This window comes from Dermochelys coriacea, chromosome 6 (genome assembly GCF_009764565.3).
Source record: "Dermochelys coriacea isolate rDerCor1 chromosome 6, rDerCor1.pri.v4, whole genome shotgun sequence".
NCBI classification, from domain to species: domain Eukaryota; kingdom Metazoa; phylum Chordata; order Testudines; family Dermochelyidae; genus Dermochelys; species Dermochelys coriacea.
This window is the reverse complement of record NC_050073.1, coordinates 12,391,301-12,415,450: the sequence shown is the minus strand read 5'-3', so window position 1 is coordinate 12,415,450 and position 24,150 is coordinate 12,391,301. Positions and strand designations below refer to the sequence as shown.

The following is a 24,150-nucleotide window of genomic DNA, read 5'->3' as shown; positions in this document are numbered from 1 at the left end:
TCAAGTGGTAACGAGGTGACTCTCAGTCCTGGGTTCCCCAAGAACCATGACAGTGATATAGAGAGAGAAAGAAAAACCACCCCTGCTCACCCCCCAAAACCACACCTTTGAATCAGGGAGAAATGAGATCAAACGAGGATACATGAATGGTAAACAAAGAGACTGGTACAGGGATTAGACACCATGGTGATAGGCACCTTACAAATACCTGAAATTTTCTTGCCAATCTCCTGAATCTTTCCTTACCTTAAACCACCCCCAGCTACACTGCTTAGCTCTGTCTCTCCTGCTAACCTGTTGCTATGGGAATTGGGGTAAATGTTGTTGAACCGCTAAGCTGCCATATAAGCCAAACCCACCTATATTCCAGCAAATATTCAGCTGGTGAAACTTGACTTCAATAGAGCTATGGCAGTTTACACCAGCTGAGAATCTGCCCCATTGACTGGACAGTTAAACAAATTCCTGAGCAGCCATGGTGAAGAGCTGTCCGGCTGCAACATTTCTGGGATAACAGCAGTAAAAAGGGGATTATTTTAAAAGAAGGAACAATTTCTTACCTTAGTTTCTTTAAATTACAGTTTGAAGCCTTCAGTGCTTGCCAGAGCAGGTAAATAGGCAAATGATGTGGCTCATCCTGATGTTGTGCCCTGAAAAGAGAGAATAGACATTTTCTATGTTGTTCATGTTTTAATTCTATTTCCTGAGTACTAAAATAGGCTCTTATCTAATGTGGTCATGCACTGTGTAGCAGTTATTCTGCCGTTTCAATGCGTTACATTCATACCTATATCCTCCAAACCAAAAATATATCAAATACATTAAGATGTACTTTAAATACACAGAGTCAAGTAAAATAGGTTCTGCTAAGTGTAACCTATTCATTTTTTGAACCTGTGGTTCTCTGAGCATTCACATGTAGTTCTAAAAACTCACACCAATGAGAATGTCTCGTGGTTTTATGCTTCTCATAGAATCATAGAAGATAAGAGTTGGAAGGGACCTCAGGAGGTCATCTAGTCCAACCCCCTGCTTAAAGCAGGACCAAATCATCCCAAGGACTAAATCATCCCAGCCAGGGTTTTGTCAAGCCAGTCCTTAAAAACCTCTAAGGTTGAAGATTCCACCACCTCCCTAGGTAACGCATTCCAGTGCTTCACCTTCCTAGTGAAATAGGGTTTCCTAATATCCAACCTAGATCTCCCCACTGCAAATTGAGACCATTGCTCCTTGTTCTGTCATCTGCCACCACTGAGAACAGCCAAGTTCTATCCTCTTTGGAACCCCCCTTTCAGGTAGTTGAAGGCTGCTATCAAATCTCCCCTCACTCTTCTCTTCTGCAGACTAAATAAGCCCAGTTCCCTCAGCCTCTCCTCATAAGTCATGTGCCCCAGGCCCCTAATCATTTTTGTGGCCCTCCACTGGACTCTCTCCAATTTATCCACATCCTTTCTGTAGAGGGGGGCCCAAAACTGGACACAATACCCCAGATGTGGCCTCACCAGTACAGAATAGAGGGGAATAATCACTTCCCTTGATCACTGGCAATGCTCCTATTAATGCAGCCCAACATGCTGTTAGCCTTCTTGACAACAAAGGAACGCTGCTGACTCATATCCAGCTTCTTGCCCACTGTAACCCCAGGTCCTTTTCTGCAGAACTGTCACTTACCCAGTCGGCCCCAGCCTGTACCGGTGCCTGGGATTCTTCCATCCTAAATGCAGGACTCTGCACTTGTCTTTGTTGAACCTCATCAGATTTCTTTTGGCCCAATCCTCTAGTTTGTCTAGGTCACTGTGGACCCTATCTCGACTCTCCAGCATATCTACCTCTCCCCCACAACTTAGTGTCATCTGCGAACTTGCTGAGGGTGCAATCCGTCCCATCATCCAGATCATTAATGATGATGTTGAACAAAACCAGCCCCAGGACCAACCTCTAAGGCACTCCGCTTGATACCGTCTGCCAACTAGACATTGAGCTGTTGATCACTACCCATTGAGCTCGACAATCAAGTCTGCTTTCTATCCATCTTAAAGTACATTCATCCAATCCCTTTTTAACTTGCTGGCAAGATCACCGTTGATCACTACACGTTGAGCCCAAAGATTTAGCCCGCTTTCTATCCACCTTATAGTCCATTCATCAAATCCATACTTTTTTTACTAACTGGAAAGAATATCTTTGTGTTGGTCACTTGTTTTTTAAAGCAGTTCAGGAAATACAATAGGAATTATAATGTTTATCTAACCAAGAGAGTTGACTTTAATTTACCCACTAAAGTAAAATACAAAAAGATGAATAGTTGCTTACAATTTTAAGTATCACTATCATTTAGCAATGTGTGATTGGTGTTACATTTTGTGAAGTGACATCCCCATAACTAAGCAGAAATGGTGGCTTATTAGATACTGACACCAAAGAGTATAAAAGGGCAAGTTAATTTTAAGGCAGCATCTGTATAATAGTGCTGGATTATCATCATGATAGTAAATCCCAAAAGGACATAGCCTCCTTGCAGATCAAGCGCCACCCAACCCCTACCTGGGTCCTTACGATGATCTGGCTGGATTCTCAATCTATGTACATTTTTCTCATTCTTACTGCACCACCGAACTTTTTGGCACCCATATGACCACTGACCATGTAGCAGCAATCCTGGGTAAACATATTTATAATTCATGAATCTCCCATCCTAATAATGTGTCGATGCCAAGAAAGCAGCCAAAACCAAACCAGTGCTGATGGAAGCGGTGGCTGGGTTCAGCTATGTATATCATCATTGCTCAACTTGTCCTGCCACTTAATATGGAGCAACCGACAAAGACAGCAAGAATAAAAAATGTCAGTCCACCCCTCTTCAGCCTTCCTCAGTGGGGTTTTTACCTGTGTTAATTAGTGAGACTGATACCGGAATGCTGTGTCCAGTTCTGATATTCACATTTTTAAAACACTGGAAAGGAGCCGCAAAAATGATTTGAGGGCTGGAGAAAATGCCAGTGAGTGATTGAAGGAGCTCAATTTTTTTTTTACCATAGCAAAAGTAAAATCAAGATGTGACTTCATTACGGTGTACAAGTACATCCATAGAGAGGAAACAGCAGGTACTAATGGGCTCTTTAATCTAGTGAAGAAAGGTATAATAAGAACCAATGGCTTGAAGTTAAGGCCAGACAAATTCAAATTAGAAATAAGGCACACTTTAAAAAAAAAACAGCAAGGGTGATTAACCACTGGAACAAACTACCGAGGGAAGTGGGCGATTCTCCATTTCTTGATGTCTTCAAATCCAGACTGGAGGCCTTTCTGGAAGAAATATTTTAGCCAAATACAACTCATTGGACTCAATACAGGGGTAAGTGGGTGAAATTCTACAGCTTATGTTATATATAAGGTCAGAACAGCTGAGCTAATGGTACCTTCTGGCCTACAGAGGCAACTCGTGGGGAGGGGCATGCGGGGTCATGTGCACCCTCCCTGCCCAATTTATGCCAGGGTTTGCCAGTGGGGCCCCCTCCCTGTGCAGAAGCTCCTGGAGCTGGCGAGCTGCAAACTGTGTCTGTGGGGAGAGGCAGCAGCAAACAGCTGGTAGCTACAGGGAGGAGCCACTAAGGGTAAGAGGGGAGGGCATGCCTGGGAGGGGCATGACTCAGGCTGTTGGGGAGATGAATCTTTAAATGTGTATTTGATCCTTTGACCAGCCCGACCTTCAGGCAAAGACAATGAAGGCCCATTTTTACATATCAAGTGAACAAAGCTATCAAGCATCTATACTCCGCAGGAGACAGAAGCTGGTGGCTCAAAGAGACCCCCATGCACACACCTGCTGGATTCTCCTCCTATCAAACTGGGATGGTGGGAGCTCAGGGCTTTTGCCCTGCAGTGGGGTGGTGGGACAAGGGGTTTCTGCCCTGCAGGGAGGTGGGGCTAAGAGATTTATCCCCATGGGGGGCATCAGGGCAGAAGCCCCGCGCACCAGCAGGTGCCACCCCACGAGGCAGGTTGTGCATGTCTTGTGGCTCTTGAACTTCAGAAGCTTATTGTATGCAGCTCGGAGGGTCAGTAAGTTTCACCACTCCTGGTGTATAACGTGAGGTATTTTCTGAAAGCTAATGACACACTGGTGATTAATATCATTGTAAAATGTGCGCATTAACACTACATAAAGAGTTATGGACACTCATTGATATTGGGCTTTACAGTCTGCCCAAACAGGCGGCAATGTCACAGCTCTCTACCTGGCTCCTATGTAAATTAAGCACGATAGCATCAGAAACAATGGAAGTCCTATTTGCATAGAAATTAGCAAGGGGATGGGAAGCCCCCAGGAAGGCAAGAACAGCAGGAAGTCATTTTGCCTCTTGTAACAAGGAAGTTTAGGAGATACAAGCAGAAGCTGAAAGCCATTTTTGACATCCGTTACTGGACAGATGCAGGACGGGAGAGTTCTTATAGGCTGAGTGTCAGGAATCAGGGCCTGCAGCAGAGCTAGTCTCTGGGCAGCCTCATCAGCACAGCTGACTTGCAGCAGGCTGCTGGATTAGCCACGCAACTTGACTAGCTGCTGAGGCCAGCAGGCGGGCTCTTAAGCCAGCAGCACCAGCAGCTCACTAGCTTCTCAATGCTCATGCCCACCACTGTGCCTGCTCCTGCCTTGCACCCAACCTTGCCTGATACCCTGCCCACTCCAATTCCTGACCTTGGATTTTGTCCCTTGACTCTGGTACCCAGCTTCTGCCTTCCAAGTTTGACCCTTGACTTTGGCACCCGACAACTGACAATGGCTCTGACTCCAGCCACTAGACCTGCTGCCTGCTCTAGGCCCTAGGCTAGACTGCCCTGCTCCCAGCTGGATGACAGATTGAGAAAGCAATACAATTGGGGGTAGCAGCTCTCAGCACTAGCATGGACTCTACTAAGGCCCCAGTGGAACTGGCAGACGCCATTCAGAACCTGCAGGTGGTGGTAACTACCCTGCAATCACAGAATGCGGCCCTGCAGGCACAGATTGCTCAGCTGGATCCTCCTACTGTGGCCCCCGGGGCCGAAGACCTATCTGATCATGGTTGGGACAAGTTTCAGGGATTCTTGAACCAATGTCAGCTCCTGTTCGTCCTCCGCCCCCGATCATTCCCCGCGGACGAGGCCCGGGTGAAGCTCATCTTAAGTTTGTTGACAGGCGAAGCCTTGGCTTTGGCTTCACCACTCCTGGAATAGTCCAGCCCCCTCTTGCAGCAATTGGAGGAATTCATTCACACAGTGACCCCAATAGAGTGCAGACCGCCGAGGCAGCCCTTCAGCCCTTACAGCAGAGGATCAGCCCATAGCTAAGTACACTGATGAATTTTGTCATTTGGCTTCTGACACTGGGTGGAATGAGACAGCACAGTGCCACCATTTCCTCCTGGGGTTAAATGAGGAGATTAAGGACAAGCCTGCCTGGGAGGAATCTCTATCCAGTTTGGACAGCCTGATTGAACTGTGCATCACAATTTATGATCACCTCGCAGGGTGATGTTGTGAGCGTCCCTCAATTTTTCTAGAAGCCACCACCCATCAGGCCTCTGACACCCCAGGCACACAGGTCTTCCCCAGCAACAGAGCTCATGCAAGACCACCAGGTTTGCTTGCACTTCTCTGATTTGGAGTAGCACTGATGCCGGGTTTCAGGCTTGTGCCTATGTTGTGGGGGACCCGGCCATCTTGCCTTGATGTGTTCGGCAAAGATTTGGGTGGAACCGGGGCTGGGAAATGCCACATCCCCAGCCCTTGGGGCGGTGCCCAGACTGAGCTGTTCTTCTTCCCTCTCCAGCAGTTCCCAGCACCCACGGGCAACAGTCAGCACAGTGCAGAGACCCCAAGTCAGCTTCCAACGTAGCTCCGGACACCTCTATTAATTTGACTACTGGTAAACAATGAAAGACCCCCTAGAGGCCGTAGTTGAGGCCTCTAGGTAATTTCATGGATGTAAACTTTGCTAAGACCCATGCAGTCCACACACTATGGAAGGATCCTCCAGATCTGGTTGAGACTATTGATGGGTCTCTCCTCTCCTCAGTACCTGTAACCTGCCATGTCGTGCCAGTAACGGTTATCACCCTCTGGGGGTATTAGGAAACTTTACAATTTGGATTAATGCAGGCCCCTCATGCTCCGGTTATCCTAGGTATGCCCTGGCTTACCACCCATGACCCTCACATTCACTGGTGGAAGAGAACCCTATATTTTAATTCCAGGCATTGCTGGCTATCCTGCCTCCCAAGATCCTAGAAACACACAGTTGCAGTCTGTGATTCATGTCATCCACTGGAAGATCCTGACCTGCAGGCAGGAGGACCACCAGGACCCTCAGTGCCCTGCGTGGCCCCACCTGCTGTGGCCAAGATCCTCCACAGATACCGTGATTTGGCTAATATTTTTGACAAGGGCAAGGCAGATGTCCTGCCCTCACATCAGACTCACAATTGCCCAATTGATCTCCAGCCAGAAGCCAAGATCCTATTTGGTTGGATGTCTGCCCTCTCTGAACCCAAACTTTGGGCTTTCCACCTTTATTTGTGGGAGAACCTTCAGAAGGATTTCATCTGCCCATCCACATCCACAGTAGATGCTCCAATCTTTCTTTGTCAAAAAGAAAGATGGCTGCTTGTGGCCATGTATTGACTATTGGGCCCTAGACAAAGTGACTGTACAAAACCACTACCTGCTCCCCCTCCTCCACCTATAACAATTCAGGGCCAAGAAGAAAACATGGTTTAGCAGATTCTAGATTCTTATTGGGCCCAGGGAAAACTACACTATCTAGTTGACTGGGATGGGCATTGCCCAGATGAATGTTCATGGGATCCCACAGACCCCATCCATGCTCCAATCATTCTGCATGTCTCCCACAACACTTACCCTGAGAAGCCAGGTCCTGAAGCCCCTCGACAGCACCCTCAAAGGGGCGGTAGTGTCAGGAATCAGGGCCTGCAGCAGAACTAGTCTCTGGGCAGCCTCATCACCACAGCTGGCCTGCAGCAGGCTGCCTGATTAACCACGCAACCTGATTGGCTGCAGAGGCCAGCAGGCTAGCTCTTAAGACAGTAGCGATAGCAGCAGCTTGCTGGCTTCTCAGTGCTCATGCCTACTAGTGTGCCTGCTCCTGCCTTGCCTCCCAATTTGCCTCTGTTCTGCCCTTTGCCTTGAACCCATTCTTGCCTGATACCCTGCCTGCTCCAGTTCCTGACCTCTGGTTTTGACCTTTGGCTTTTGCTCCTCTCTATGGACTCCAGCTTGACCCTGGTTCTTGTACCCAGTTTCTGCCTCTGAGTTTTACCATTGGCTTTAGCTTCTGACCACTGACTCTCATCCCAGTTTGCTGACACTGAAAAAGATGGTCCTTCAACCCAGAGGGAGTTGATGTCTCTGGGAACTGAATATAGGTGAGAGAGCTCCTTAGGCAAAAATTGTACCTTCCTAGATTAAGTTTTAGACTTCTATTTTGTTTTCTTTTACTTCTACTTTTCTAACTTTATTCCTTATACTTGAACTCACTTGAAATTCTATCTGTGTTTGTTAATAAACTTGTTTTACTATTAATTTAAACCAGCAGTGCTGTGAGTGTACTAAAATGAATGTCCTCTCCAGTTAATGTGGTAAGTTGGTGTGTTTTGTCTCCTTAATAGAACATATGAACCTTATTATTTCTCTGAACTGTCCAGGAGAGGGATGGCCATTATAGGCACATGGTTTTGGGGAAATTCAGGACTTGGAGTATATTGGAGTCATCTTACTGGTTGTAACTAAGGCTCATAGAAGCCAGAGTGTGACTGGTGTGTTGCTGGCAGGCTGCTGGGGTCAGGGTCTGCTGGACCAAGGCTGCTGCTATACACAGACACTCAGCGTGTGACGTGCATGCTCATGTCAGCTGGCTGTGAGCAGCCCAGGTTGGGAGCAAGGCATTGTGCGGTGACACAACCCCTCACTGGTTTGGACTGCACTCCCTAAACTGTGAATCCTGAAACACTGTGATTACAAGAGCTTTAGGTCATAATCATTTGGTTATTGCATGGTGTCACTACAGGGCAGAGCTGAGGTTGCCTGATTTCTATGTCTAAAAAAATAAATCTGAACGTGTTATGTTTACCAAACTCAGGAACTTCAGAGTTAAGGTTAAAGTTTGGTTTGGGGATAATTTCAACATTCCTGTTACGTAGTTTACCATAAATTATAGATATGTATGGTCAACTTTTTTTCTGGAAATATATAGGACACTGGAACAAAATTCACTATTAATTTGGGGAAATAATCTACTTTGTTTTAACTTATCTAAAAAAGTGTGCCTCCACCCCCACAAGTGGACTTACTGTTAAAGGTGTAATTTCTGTTCAAAGATGGAACAATTGCAACTGAAATTACCTATTGTTCTTTGCTTGCTTATGATGTTTTTCTCCTTTATTAATAACTTATTAATTATGAATAATTTATTAATAAAGAACTTTTGCTAGCCTTTAATCATGGGCTCATTTAAAGTGCATGTGACTAGACCTACCTGAATCTAAAATAATGGGAGTCATATCCCTGAATTGGAAGATAAAGACACAATTATTATTATTTGCACTACTATTGACTGTTTCCATTGACTATGGTTTTCAAAAAATCACTCAGCATTCAATACTTCAAAAAATCCCATTTTCACTCACAACCCCTTGACAATGGAACTTGGGTACTTTCAGTACTTCCAGGGGAACAAATGAGTTGGGGGGCATGCGAGCAGCCATACCTGCGGACGCTGAAGTAATCAAAGTGTCTCACAGTCCTCCAGGGGCTTACCCTGAACAAGTCACGGCCCAATGTTGAGAACCCCTGGTGTAGTGCTCAGCTCCCCAGAAAGCACATATCTGCCAAGTATGTCCTCCTCCTATTCAGGCTCTTGGTCTTCGGCAAAAATCTTGCTCGGATCCTCAAAGTATGGACATGTACTTGGCACATCACCAGAGCCCTTGTTCTTCTTGGTACTTTTTTTACTTCTGCTGCCGCTCTTTGGCTTTGTCATATTCATGTCTCTAGAACTCAACCCAGCAGTATCCTTCTCTCCCATTTGCTGCACTAGCTGCTGGTAACTTTTGCCATCCTAGTGACTACTACAGAGATGAGATTGGACATGCTCCTCTGCCCAGAGAGAGGGGAAGTCCAAGATCTCAGTCTGGGAACATGCACAGGACATGGCTGTGGCAATGGCCTCTGGATCCATGTACTTTCACTGAGCTCTAATAGCAAATGCATGCTGTTAATAGTTCCCCATATAACTGTCCTGTGCTCTGCTTTCAAAACATGTGCACAAGGCAAAGCATCCCTAATTCTGGGTCCCCTGGTGATGGAGACATTGGTGAGAGGAAGCTCTCTTACTGTTCATAACAAACCAAAAATCCCTCCACTCTCCCTCCAATCCATCTGAGAGTCTTTTGGTCCTGCTCTCACATATATTGTGAAAAACTCAACAAGCACTAACAACATGACTCAGCCGTCTCCCAGAAGCATAAAGCCCTGTCATGAGACACCTACATCTTCCTTTCAGGCTTGTAGGTGCACAGTCAGGTTAAATCTACACTTGGAGCCAGGGGTCTGATTCCCAGCTCACACTGACATACTCACACTAGCTCAATGAGAGCTACGTGAGCTGGGAATCGCACCCTTAGTTCCAAGTGTAGATGCAGCCTTTGTGCCAAGGACATTAATAAAAATATTAAATAAGATCAGTCCCAAGACTGATCCCCAAGGAACTCCAATAGTAACATCCCTCCAGCCCACTAGTTCACTTTTCAGCACAACCCACTGTCATCTCCTCTTTAGCCAGTTCCTTACCTACCTTACAATTTTTATACCAATCCCCATCTTTTCTAATGTAATTAATCATTTCTCATATTTCTCATTTCTCATGTCAAATGCTAAATTGGAGTCCAAATATATTAGATCTACTGCATTTCCCTTATTTAAAAAATAATTATTCCCCTCCACACACAAAAATCACTGTAGTCTGGCATGATCTACCTTTGATAAACCCATGTTGTATAATAGCCCCTTTCCCATTCACCTCCATGAGTGTAAGTGTTCTTTCCTTCAACACTTGTTCTAAAACCTGGAACACTATTGAGGTCAGACTAACGGAGCTGTAGTTACCCGGATCACTATTCTCCTGCCCTTACAACATTGGCTATTCTCCAGTGATACGGCACCACTCCACAATCACAGATCTGACAGAATGGCTTAACGAGGGTGCATTTAGTATCTCCCGTTACCCCTTTGCTAGCTTTGGAGGCTATCACCCTCAGGTATATTCCCAAAAGGCAGAGATAGACTCTATTCCGGGGGGCTAAGAGCCAGCCAAGCTCATACCCTGAACTGGTATTTATCCAGATGGACCCCCTTAGACAGCTGCAGCAGCACAGGAGCTAGCAAACAGAGCTGTAAACAGGGGAGTTTGAGTGGGAGTTCTGTTGGAGGAGAAGGTAGTTGTACTTGGTTTTGTATTTTTAGTATTTGTATATTTGTGTGTGTGTGTGTGTGTGTAGGGGCTTTGTGCTGGGAGAGCAGCTGAGCCCTGCTTAGGGGGTGGGGCTTCTGACTAGAGGTCCTATAAAGGTAGCCAGCCAGTCAGGCAGCAGCACAGGAGTCAGCAAACAGAGCTGTAAACAGGGGAGTTTGAGTGGGAGTTTGAAAGGGGAGTTTGGGGTTTGCTTTTGCTGGGGAGGGGTCTTTTTGGTGTGACTTGTTTCCCAGATTAACAGAATTTAGGTGGGAAGGCGATGACAGATACAGAGGCAGCTGTGGGAGTGACTCCTGTAGTGAAAGACAGATTGAGGATGACTGGATGTGGAAGCTGTGATATGTACATGATCCTGGAGGGGGGATCTGGTAAGTTTTTTCTGCATGAAATGCCGTCTGATAGAGCTGATGGAGGAAAAGATCCGAGGTTTGGAGATGCAGGGGGAAAGTCTGGTTGAGTTTAGGAAGGGGGTTGAGCAGATGATGGAGCAAAGATATGAGGCATCTGAAGGGAAAAGCTCAGACTCACAGATGGAAGCAGGGCTGGGGAATTCTGAGGGGAGACTGGGTGAGGAAAGTGGTCAGTGGAAGCATGTGACTAAAAGAACCAGGCAGAGGAAAAGATGGTATAGTGAAGGAGAAATAGAGCTTAGGAACAGGTTTGCAGAGTTGGAAAATGAAGAAGGGGCTCAGCAGGTACTTGTTGAAGGTGGAAGGGTAAGGAAGAAGAGAAGAGAGGCTAGTCCTATAGGAAAAGGGGAAGAGTCAAGGGAGACTAAACCAAATATGAGCCCCAGGAGGATACAGGATGGGTTGAAGAGGATTATAAGGGAAAATAGGAATGGAAAGAACTTGCAGCCAGAGGGAACAGGGGAGAGACTGGAGAATAGCACTGTCACCGGGAAAAGGCAGGCCTATGTGATAGGGGACTCTTTATTGAGAAGAATAGACAGGCCTGTAACTAGAGCTGATCCAGAGAATAGAAGGGTGTGCTGTCTTCCGGGTGCTAAGATACGGGATGTAGACCTGAGGTTGAAAAGGATCCTAAAGGGAGCGGGAAAGAATCCCCTAATTATCCTTCATGTGGGAACAAATGATACGGCTAGATTCTCGCTGGAAAGTATTAAGGGAGACTATGCTAGGCTGGGAAGATGCTTAAGGAAATCGAGGCTCAGGTGATCTTTAGTGGGATCCTTCCTGTTCCTACAGAAGGGCAACAAAGGTGTGACAAGATTATGACTGTCAACAGATGGCTTAGGCAGTGGTGCTATAAGGAGGGCTTTGGGATGTATGGCCACTGGGAGGCATTCACGGACAGAGGACAGTTCTCTCTGGATGGACTTCATCTGAGCAGGGGAAGGAAACAGACTTCTAGGATCGAGGCTGGCACAACTGATAGAGAGCTTTAAACTAGGAATTTGGAGGAGATGCTTGGGAGATGTCCAGGTAATCTCCACGCCAGATTTTAGCATTGAAAGGGAAGAAGATGAAGTAAGAAAGGATACAGCTGTGGGTAGGAGAATGTGTATATAAGGAGGAAGGACAGTGTGGATACCAGTCTAATAGGTTATACTAGCTGTAGAATGACTGTGCCTAATAGGGTACAAAATGTGAGCGAGGCCAAACAGCAAAAATTAAGATGTTTGTACACCAATGCAAGGAGCCTAGGTAACAAAATGGAGGAACTAGAGTTACTGGTGCAGGAAGTGAAACCAGATATTATAGGGATAACAGAAGCATGGTGGAATAGGAATCATAACTGGACTACAGGTATTGAAGGGTATGTGCTGTTTAGGAAAGACAGAAACAAAGGTAAAGGTGGTGGAGTAGCATTGTATATCAATGATGAGGTAGAATGTAAAGAAATAAGAAGCGATGCAATAGATAAGACAGAGTCCATCTGGGCAAAAATTACACTGGGGAAGAAAACTAGTAGAGCCTCCCCTACGATAGTGCTTGGGGTGTGCTATAGACCACCGGGATCTAATTTGGATATGGATAGAGCCCTTTTTAATGTTTTTAATAAAGTAAATACTAATGGAAACTGTGATCATGGGAGACTTTAACTTCCCAGATATAGACTGGAGGACCAGTGCTAGTAATAATAATGATAGGGCTCAGATTTTCCTAGATGCGATAGCTGATGGATTCCTTCATCAAGTAGTTGCTGAACCGACTAGAGGGGATGCCATTTTAGATTTAATTTTGGTGAGTAGCGAGGACCTCATAGAAGAAATAGTTGTAGGGGACAATCTTGGCTCAAGTGATCATGAGCTAATTCAGTTCAAACTAAATGGAAGGATTAACAAAAATAAATCTGCAACTAGGGTTTTTGATAGGCTTGAATAGAGACTGGGAATGGATGAGTCATTACACAAAGTAAAACTATTTTCCCATGGTATTTCTCCCTCCCACCCCACCCCCCACTGTTCCTCTGATATTCTTGTTAACTGCTGGAATTAGCCTACCTGCTTGTCACCATGAAAGGTTTTCCTCCTTCCCCCCCCTGCTGTTGGTGATGGCTTATCTTAAGTGATCACTCTCCTTACAGTGTGTATGATAAACCCATTGTTTCATGTTCTCTGTGTGTGTGTATATAAATCTCTCCTCTGTTTTTTCCACCAAATACATCCGATGAAGTGAGCTGTAGCTCACGAAAGCTTATGCTCTAATAAATTTGTTAGTCTCTAAGGTGCCACAAGTACTCCTTTTCTTTTTGCGAATACAGACTAACACGGCTGCTACTCTGAAACATAGGAAGGAGTTGTAGACCAAGCTGGATGAGCAGCATCTTAGAGAGGTGATTAAGAAGAAGCAGAAAGCATACAGGGAGTGGAAGATGGGAGGGATCAGCAAGGAAAGCTACCTAATTGAGGTCAGAACATGTAGGGATAAAGTGAGACAGGCTAAAAGTCAAGTAGAGTTGGACCTTGCAAAGGGAATTAAAACCAATAGTAAAAGGTTCTATAGCCATATAAATAAGAAGAAAACTAAGAAAGAAGAAGTGGGGCCGCTAAACACCGAGGATGGAGTGGACGTTAAAGATAATTTAGGCATGGCCCAATATCTAAACAACTACTTTGCCTCAGTCTTTAATAAGGCTAAAGAGGATCTTAGGGATAATGGTAGCATGACAAATGGGAATGAGGATATGGAGGTAGATATTACCATATTTGAGGTAGAAGCGAAACTCAAACAGCTTAAAGGGACTAAATCGGGGGGCCCAGATAATCTTCATCCAAGAATATTAAAGGAATTGGCACCTGAAATTGCAAGCCCATTAGCAAGAATTTTTAATGAATCTGTAAACTCAGGAGTAGTACCGAATGATTGGAGAATTGCTAATATAGTTCCTATTTTTAAGAAAGGGGGAAAAAAAAGTGATCCGGGTAACTACAGGCCAGTTAGTTTGACATCTGTAGTATGCAAGGTCCTGGAAAAAATTTTGAAGGAGAAATTAGTTAAGGACATTGAAGTCAATGGTAAATGGGACAAAATACAACATGGTTTTACAAAAGGTAGATTGTGCCAAACCAACCTAATCTCCCTTTTTGAAAAAGTAACAGATTTTTTAGATAAAGGAAATGCAGTGGATCTAATTTACCTAGATTGCAGTAAGGCATTTGATACCATGCCACATGGGGAATTATTAGTTAAATTGGAGAAGATGGGGATCAATATGAACATCAAAAGGTGGATAAGGAATTGGTTAAAGGGGAGACTGCAACGGGTCCTACTGAAAGGAGAACTGTCAGGCTGGAGGGAGGTTACCAGTGGAGTTCCTCAGGGATCGGTTTTGGGACCAATCTTATTTAATCTTTTTATTACTGACCTTGGCACAAAAAGTGGGAGTGTGCTAATAAAGTTTGCAGATGATACAAAGCTGGGAGGTATTGCCAATTCAGAGAAGGATCGGGATATTATACAGGAGGATTTGGATGACCTTGTAAACTGGAGTAATAGTAATAGGATGAAATTTAATAGTGAGAAGTGTAAGGTTATGCATTTAGGGATTAAAAACAAGAATTCTAGTTATAAATTGGGGACGCATCAATTAGAAGTAATGGAAGAGAAGGACCTTGGAGTATTGGTTGATCATAGGATGACTATGAGCTGCCAATGTGATACGGCTGTGAAAAAAGCTAATGCGGTTTTGGGATGCATCAGGAGAGGCATTTCCAGTAGGGATAGGGAGGTTTTAGTACCATTATACAAGGCACTGGTGAGACCTCACCTAGAATACTTTGTGCAGTGCTGGTCTCCCATGTTTAAAAAGGATGAATTCAAACTGGAGAAGGGCTACTAGGATGATCCAAGGAATGGAAAACTTGTCTTATGAAAGGAGACTTAAGGAGCTTGGCTTGTTTAGCCTAACTAAAAGGTTGAGGGGAGATATGATTGCTCTCTATAAATATATCAGAGGGATAAATACAGGAGAAGGAGAGGAATTATTTCAGCTCAGCACCAATGTGGACACAAGAACATATGGTTATAAACTGGCCACCAGGAAGTTTAGACGTGAAATCAGACGAAGGTTTCTAACCATCAGAGGAGTGAAGTTTTGGAATAGCCTTCCAAAGGAAGCAGTGGGGCCAAAAGATCTATCTGGTTTTAAGATTCTATTCAATAAGTTTATGGAGGAGATGGTATGATGGGATAATGGGATTTTGGTAAGTAATGGATCTTTAAATATTCAGGGTAAATAGGCCTAATCCCCTGCGATGGGATATTAGATGGATGGGATCTGAGTTACTACAGAAAATCCTTTCCTGGGTATCTGGCTGGTGAATCTTGCCCATATGCTCAGGGTTTAGCTGATCGCCATATTTGGTGTCGGGAAGGAATTTTCCTCCAGGGCAGATTGGAGAGGCCCTGGAGGTTTTTCGCCTTCCTCTGTAGCATGGGGCATGGGTCACTTGAGGGAGGCTTCTCTGCTCCTTGAAGTCTTTAAACCATGATTTTAGGACTTCAATAGCTCAGTCATAGGTGAGGTTTTATTTAGGAGTGGATGGGTGAGATTCTGTGGCCTGCGCTGTGCAGGAGGTCGGACTAGATGATCAGAATGGTCCCTTCTGACCTTAGTATCTATGAATCTTAGAGATGGTGCTTGAATGGAGAGAAATGACCATTTATAAGGGCTGCCCTGGAAAGTAGAGCTGCTCAGAAATTTTCTGATGAAACTTAGTTTAATTCAAGAATGTTGATTTGCTGGACTGAAACATTTCCCTGAATGTATGACTGATTCTACTAAACTTCTGCCAGTGTTCCAGGATCCACAGCTCCTCAGTATGGTGCCTGCCATCCCTGGTGTGCTGACTAGCATTGGGTCTCAAGGGACTTGTAAGGTCACTGATCCATGGCTTTGGGTCACACCTGCCATGCAGACTGCCCCAAGGTCAGTGGCCCTGGTGCTGTAGTCTTGAGGCTGCCCCAGGACTCAAAGCCTGGTGTCTCTGACCCTGGGACAGTCTAAATGGCAGGATTGCATCAAACTCCCAGACTCTGGGAGCTCCAGCAGCTAAGTGAAATTGAATGTCAAAAATGGTCGAGTACAGTGTGCCCATGTTCCCCTATCACCCGCCCCTTGCCGGTAGGCAACACTACCCTAAACTATAGCCACTAGGCAGAGCAGCCTTTGGACCCTCATCAGTGGGTGACACTACCCTGAGCTATACCTGCTAGGCAAGGTGGCCTATGGACTCTTGCCAGTGCGTGACACTACCTCAAACTGTAGCATCTCTAAGATAGCATACCATTAGGTAGCACTGCTGGCCTTGATCACAAAGCCAAACCCCCAACACATGGTGGATATCCTATATCTTGGGAGAGCACCCTGTAACCCCCATATTCCTCATTTACATATAATTATGATCTTGCATATAAAGCATTCCTTGTAAGATATCATGTGAAAGGTTATGATCTAAGTTCCCTCTAAGCTGCAAGGCTGCATGGCCGCACAGCAGATTATTAAGCATCATGCAGATGCTCAGGGCTGCAGCGGGTAGAGATGCTTTTCCCTCAGCCCTGGACAGGCCTCTCCCTCCCAGCTCCAACCCAACTCTGGCCCAGACCTGCTGTGGCATATAAAGTTATGAGATTGTGTTGTATGGTTGTGGTGATGTAAGTTGGGGAATTGGCCAGATATTAGTTCCACAGAGACAACAGCAAGGAAAGTAACCAACACCCGGGCGGGTGTCAAACAACCATCAACAGCCATTCTCCAGCAAGGGAGTTACAATTCAATGACTCACCTGCATAAGGCCACACAGGAGGAATTGTTCAACCTTGCCTGGTGACTCAACAATGCCCACCAGATATGCCTGGACTTGTGTTCTCCAAGCATATGGATTAAGGGCATACAACTGAACACAGAGTCCCACTGCTTGGCCTTTTCTCCTTCCCCCGCCTACGCTGCAAGCAACAAGGACACTCAGAAGACTGAAGACTCCAACAGAGGAGACTGGCCAGATTTCTAGGGTGAAACCTGTGTACTATGAACTGCAATACCCAGTGGGATGAGAAAAAACACTTAATCTAGATGTTGCTCAGCCTAATAGGGTTGAGAGTTTAGATTGCGTGCTTATGTTTTTATATTTTCAGGTGGTAACTAACTCTGACTTTTTGCCTATCACTTAAAATCTATCTTCTGTAGTCAAAATATTACTTTTTATCTTTACCAGTAAGATTGCCTGAAATGTTGATAAATCTGCTCAGGTTTGCAAATACTGGTGCATGTCCACTTTCCATTGATGAAGTGGTGAACCAATTAATACATTTTCTCTGCTTGTCTTGAGCAGTGCAAGACGGTATATTCCTGAGGTACAGTGCTGGGAGCTGGGGAGATTCAGCGGGCAGCTTTCTCTGTGTGATTCATGAATGGTTCTGGGAGCATTCATGCAATCTAGCTGGGTGTGGGGCTCTACATGTGGTTGTTCTGAGTGATCATAGCGCCTGGAGGGGTTTGCTGCTTGTCACTAGCAAAGCATTGTACAATACACCCCAGGCTGGAGAGTTAAGGGGGCATAGCGGTCCCACAATCCCAAGTTGCACCACCGGGATCCCGTCACAGTGGAGAATGCGGTCATAAACCAGGTCCTGTCAGGCCAAGTGAGTGTTAAGGGGACTAAGTGGCAAGGAAATCATGGACACAGAAAAGCAGTTGAAGTGGTTATTGGAGAGCCAGCAGCAGCAGGTGGCCCAACAGCATCGGGCCCAATTGCGGGCCAATAGCACCAACAGATGGCCCATCAACAAAAACAGCAACAACAGCTGATGCACAAATTAGCGGCCTAGCAGCAGCTGCAGCAGCAAAAGTGTCTGATCCAACAGATGTCAGTACTACTACATCTGCAAGGGGAAGCCAAAGCCGCCATGCCTGGGCTGGTGGGAGACAACCCCTCTGCCAACCTGCCCATATCAGCACATGAAGATGGGCCCTGAGGCCTTCCTGATTACCTTCAAATGGTTTGCCACCACCGCATGCTGGCCACCAGAACACTGGGCTACCTTGGTAGCCCCCTACTTAACCAGCCCTGCACAAGCCACATATCAGAACCTAGACCCTACAGAGGTGCTGGACTATGCCAAGATGAAGTTGGCCATACTCGACCACCTGGGAATCAGTCCAGAAATATTCTGACAGAGGTTTCACCAGGAGAAATCCACCCTGAAATCTGACCCTGTGTGGTGGCCCAATGTCTATGGGACCACTGCTGGTGCTGGCTAAACCCAGAGAGACAGACTGGGGTGCAGATAGTGGAGAGGATTGTGATAGAGCAATTCACCCAGATTCTCCCAACTGGAGGAAGGGACTGGGTGAAGCACCATAGGCTGTCAACGCTCCCCAAAGTGGTGATGCTCATTGAGGATTACATGGCTGCCAAGGACCTGGCCCTTGCGGCTCCAAGAGCAGGAAGCCATGGGAGTAAGGACCCAAATTTCAGCAGAGACCGGATGAGATGAGAAGAACAGGGACCACTGACCAGACAAACCCTGCAAGAGGTACCCTCTGCCAGAGGGAAGAATCTGAATATTGAGGCGCTACACAAAGGAGACCAAAAATCCCAGAGAGAAGGAGACACACCATCCTAGAAAGGAGCATGCTGGCAGGGGCCCCAAGGGCCAGTGCTTTGAAAGTCGACAGGAAGGTCATTTCAGGTGGGAGTGCCCCTTTATGGATCATAGCTCTGTCAAGGCATGAGCCACAGGCCCTCAAGCTCAGAAGAAGGCCCACCCCATCTACGGCTCCCAATGTGGGTCAACAGCACCCAGGTAATGGGCCTAGTGGACTCCAGGTGCAGCCAGACTATTGTCCAGACCAGTCTGGTGGAATCGCCTGAAATGGCTCGGGCCCCCATCTACCTCCAGTGCATTCATGGGGAGTGCGGAAGCAGGGAAAGAGAGGATTTAAGTCCAGCCATTTAAGTGTCAGAGACAAAGCAACTGTTATGTTAAGTCTTAGCCTAATATCACAAGACCTGTAGAAGCCGAGCTCACGTCACAAGCGGGTGGGACAACAGCAGCACAGAGTCAGTGTGACCTAGCCTTGAGATAACGATGTTTTGAGAAGTGAAAGTGAGAAAATACAGACAAGACATAATATAAATAAAATGTAGATGTTTTTAATTTAATGCATGCCAAAAAGAGTATAAATGCTTATGTGATATTGCTTGTATTTCAGAGAAACTGAGGCAGAGATGCTCTCTGCCAGCAGTATTCTTCCCTTGCAATTGCTTGAATAAAGCTGTCTCTGATTTTGTTGCTTCCAACTTGAGAGTGGAGTTCGTTTTCTTCCACAGGATGTACAGCCCTACTCAGTGACAAAGGTACAGCTTTAAGTAAAAGACCATGAGGAAACCTGCAGGGTCAGCCTAGTGACTATTTTTGCCTATCCTGTAATCCTGGGATGTGACCAGAGCTGGTTTCCTGAAGCAATGGAATAGCAATCACCCCACAGAAACAAACCCACACTCAAAAGTGAGCAGGTTCATGGACTGAAAGGAGATGGAGGACCCAGGTGAGAGTCCCTCAGGGCAGGCAGAGCCACTAGTGTTGTGCCCCGCAGAAGTGGAGGCATTAGATGAGACAGGCCAAGAATGCTTGATGAACAATAGGGACTTTGTGTGGGAGCAGAGAGAAGACCAGAACCTAAGTCATGCCTGGAACCAGAGAATTACCTCTAATGGGAAGGGGAATGAGGATCTTGGACATCACAGGGACCCCAATTTGAAATCCACAACAAGAGACTGTACCAAGTAACACAAGGCCCCCAACCCAGAGGATGCTGCAGCAGCGGTTAGTTGCCAAGATATTTTGGCAGGGGCTATTACACCTGGTCCACTCAGTGCCATGTGTCAGACACTTAGGGAGAGAGAAGACACTGAAAAGGGTAGCCCTCAGGAATTTTTGGCCAGGCATCCACAAGATTTTTGTGCAATTTCTGTGCCTTAAGCCCTTGGTGCCAGCTGACAGGGCCCAACAGGATGCCCAAGGCATCCCTGATCCCAATTCCCATAATGGGAATATGGTTTGAGTGGGTAGGAATGGGCCTGGTGGGACCCCTGAAGACCCCTGAAGAAGAGTGGGTCTGGGTTCCGGTATATACTGGTGATTGTAGACCATGCCACCCGGTATCTGGAGGCAATTCCATTGTGCACGACAAAGGCACTCGTTAGAATACAGGCTTGTTTGTCAGCCTGAAATAGAATTTTGGGTTTGACTTTTTGATACTCTTATATCTTATACTAATATGTGTGAAGAACAATGAAGGACACTGTGTTGCATTTTCCACAACCAGATGGCACTTTTAATAGAATGGGAAGAGATAAGGAATAGAGCAGATAAAGTATTACAGGACATGGTGGGAGTGCAATCCATAAGCATACACTGTAAGGCTGCCTCGCTTAGGACAAGCAATCAGTTAGGAGGGGCAAAGGGGGATGGGGTGGGGGAGGCATAAGAAACACTAAAAGCCAAAGAAAAGCCTGCCTTGGCCAGAACACAACCTCACTCCTTCATCCCACCTCTTTTGTATCCCATGGGAGGGGTAAGACCCCTAACTCATGACCGTCCAAAATGGAACATGTGATTAGGGGCATGCATTGCAGGTATATTTGGGCCTGCTAAGAAGGAGGTGGAAAAAATGGGGAACAGGGACCACAGGCAAGGCTCTGCAGCTTGAGAGCTGGGAAGGGGGACACAGGGTAAAGGCTCTACGGTGTCAGAGCTGGGAACAGAACACTGGGGAAACAGACTCTGTGGGCGTGTAGAGCTATCGATATGTTTGCTTGGAACTAACCCCAATAAACATCTTATTGCCGGCACTTCGGACATCTGGCCTTCTGCTTTCTGTCTGCGTGACAAGAACCGGGGTGGGAGGGGAAGCCCTCTGACAGTGCCTGCTGTAGTGTGCAAGCTAATGAAGGTCTTCATCAGGGTCAGAATCCCAAAGGAAATCCTGATGGATGGTAGGGTCCAACTTCATGTCTCAGCTGATGAAGAGTTGTGTGAATTACTAAAAATCCAGGTCCTCAAGAGGTCAGTGTACCATCCACAGACCGACAGGCTGGTGGAACAATTCAGTGTCAGCCTGAAATTCATGCTAAGGAAATTCATTGATACCAACCCATGACCCTGGGACAGGCTACTACCAGCATTGTTTTTCGCCGTAGGTGAGGTACCCCAAGCCTCTAATGGTTTTTCCCCTTTTGAGCTCCTGAATGGGTGGCAGCCCAGGGTGATTCTGGACCTCCTAAAGAAAACTTGGGCGGAGCAAGAGGTCTGGGTCATAGGCTTGGTACCTTATATACTGAAACAACTCAAGCCACTGGGGGGGTGGGGGAGAAGTTTTCACCAGGGAGAAGCTACTGAGAGCCCAAAGAACTGAAGAATGCCTATACAATCTGGGATTCAACTGCAGATGTTTGAGCCAGGTGACCAGATATTACTGCTACTCCCATCCTTGGAATCTAAGCTTCGAGCCTGGTGGCAAGATCCGTTTGAGGTGGTCCAGGGTAGAGCTCATGAACTATGAAATTCACCTGTCAAAGCAACGGAAGGAGACAAAGACTTAACACAACAACCTCCTGAAGACCTAGAAAGCCTGGGAAAGTTTGATACTTCTGTACCCCCAGAACCAGAACCGGGGACGTCAGGCATTGATCCTACCTCTGTGCCAGAGGGGCCGGAACAACAATCCCAACTGAGTCAACTGTTCTGTGCCTTCCCTGATAGTCTCAACATCTACGTTCCCTCTAAGCTGCACAGCAGGCTATCAAAGGCCATGCAGGCAAGGAGAGGTGCTCTCCCTCAGCCACAGTCTGCTGCGCACAGAGAGAGGACTGGGGGGAATCCTCTCTCTCCCCATTGCAGCCTCAAGGCAGCCTGCAACCCAAACCCCTCACACCCCACACCCCAGCCCTCAGCCCCACCCCCGCCACACATCACCCTCATATTGGTGCATATAACAAAACTCATTCCGCATATGGTTTTAAAAAATTAGAGGGAACATTGCTCAACATGACCAGGGAGGATGACCCAGACTCACTGTCACATCGTCACCACTCCAGAAAAGAAGGTACAGGACCACCATTGCCCCTTGACAAAGAAAATGTGGAGAGTAGTCCATGAGGAACTTGAGGCAATGCTAGCCCTGGGGGTTGTCGAAGAATCCCAGAATGAGTGGAGGAGCCCCTCATCCTAGTACCAAAACCAGATGGCTTGATGAGGTTTTGCATCAAATTCATAGAATCATAGAATCATAGAATATCAGGGTTGGAAGGGACCCCAGAAGGTCATCTAGTCCAACCCCCTGCTCAAAGCAGGACCAAGTCCCAGTTAAATCATCCCAGCTAGGGCTTTGTCAAGCCTGACCTTAAAAACCTCTAAGGAAGGAGATTCTACCACCTCCCTAGGTAACGCATTCCAGTGTTTCACCACCCTCTTAGTGAAAAAGTTTTTCCTAATATCCAATCTAAACCTCCCCCATTGCAACTTGAGACCATTACTCCTCGTTCTGTCATCTGCTACCATTGAGAACAGTCTAGAGCCATCCTCTTTGAAACCCCCTTTCAGGTAGTTGAAAGCAGCTATCAAATCCCCCCTCATTCTTCTCTTCTGCAGACTAAACAATCCCAGCAAATTCAGGAAAGTTAATGCTATATCTCACTTCAATACCTACCATTAGGCAGTGCTGCCAGCCAGATCACACATACAGACCCCATCTCATCTCCTGATCTTCCTCACTCCCACTCTCATCCCCTCCGTCTCATTCTTAACCTCTCAGTCTCCTTTGGTTCTTGGCCCTCATAGTATAAGAATGCTTTAGTTGCTCCCTTCTTACAAATCCCACCCTCACCCTACTTGCCTCTCCAACTACTGCCCCTTCTCCATTCTCTCTCTCTCTCTCTCTCTCTCTCTCTCTCTCTCTCAACTCACTGAATTTGTTGTCTACCATTCCTGTCTGGAAATACTCTCCCCAATTCCATCCTAATCCCTCTTCAATCCAGCTTCCATCCCTTGCACTTCCCAGAAAACACTTTTGTTAAAGTTTCTAATGACCTCTTCCTGGCCAAAGCTGAGAACCAGAACTCCATCCTCATCCTCCTGGACCTGTTGGCCACCTTTCACACCATCAGCCATGCTCTTCTTGAAACACTGCCCTCCACTGGCTTTCATGATTCAGTTCTCTCCTGTTTCTACCCCTGCCTCTCTAATCGTTCCTTCAGTGCTTTGCTTGGAAGAGCCTCCTCATCCCCCTCTAGCTTTCTGACAGTGTTCCACAGGGACTCATCCTTGCTTCCTCCTCTTCTCCATCCACACCTTGTCTTAGTTGCAAGCACAATTTCAACTACCCTCTTTATACTTTGACTCACAGACCTACCTCTCTGCTATGGACCTTTCTTCTATTGTCCAAACTAAAATCTCAGACTGTCTCTGACCTTCCCTTTTGACGTCTAGTGGTCAGTTTAAACTCAACATAGCCAGAACAGATCACTGAATATTTCCCACCAAGCCCTCTTCCTCCCTTCTTTCTCACTGTGAACAGCACCATTGTCCTCTGTCACACAGGCCCATACCCTCGGTGGTCATCTTTGACTCAAACTTCTCTCTAGATCCTCACATCCAGGCTGCATCTGACTTCTACCAATTCTTCCTGAATAGCAGCTCTAAGATTACATGGTAAAAAAATTGTTAACCCAGAGTTAACGTTGCTCAGCGATTGCTTGTGCTCTTCTAGAACACTGAATTCAGCAAAACTCAAACTTGTGTATAGCTGAAAATACACAGTTAAGGTATATGTCATAGAATCATAGGACTGGAAGGGACCTTGAGAGGTCATCTAGTCCAGGCCCCTGCACTAATGGCAGGACTAAGTATTATCTAGACCATACCTGCCAGGTGTTTGTCTAACCTGCTCTTAAAAATCTCCAATAATGGAGATTCCACAACCTCCCTCGGCAATTTATTCAAGTGGTTAACCACCCTGACAGGAAGTTTTTCCTAACGTCTAACCTAAATCTCCCTTGCTGCCATTTAAGCCCATTGCTTCTCCCTCCTCCTCGTAACAACATTTTATATACTTGAAAACTGTTATGCCCCCTCTCAGTCTTCTCTTTTTCAGTC

At 46.2% G+C, this 24,150-nt stretch overlaps 1 protein-coding gene across 3 annotated transcripts in view; it reads right to left on the bottom strand.

Annotated features, from left to right (window-relative positions):
- Positions 1-24,150, bottom strand: part of LOC119857533 (NACHT, LRR and PYD domains-containing protein 3-like) — a 296,613-nt gene that overhangs the window by 255,964 nt on the left and 16,499 nt on the right. For all 3 annotated transcript variants that reach the window (XM_038406613.2, XM_043516755.1, XM_043516756.1), the window contains one exon: positions 561-650. In XM_038406613.2, the coding sequence (XP_038262541.1) occupies positions 561-650 (90 nt within the window). The remainder of the gene's footprint in view (positions 1-560; positions 651-24,150) is intronic.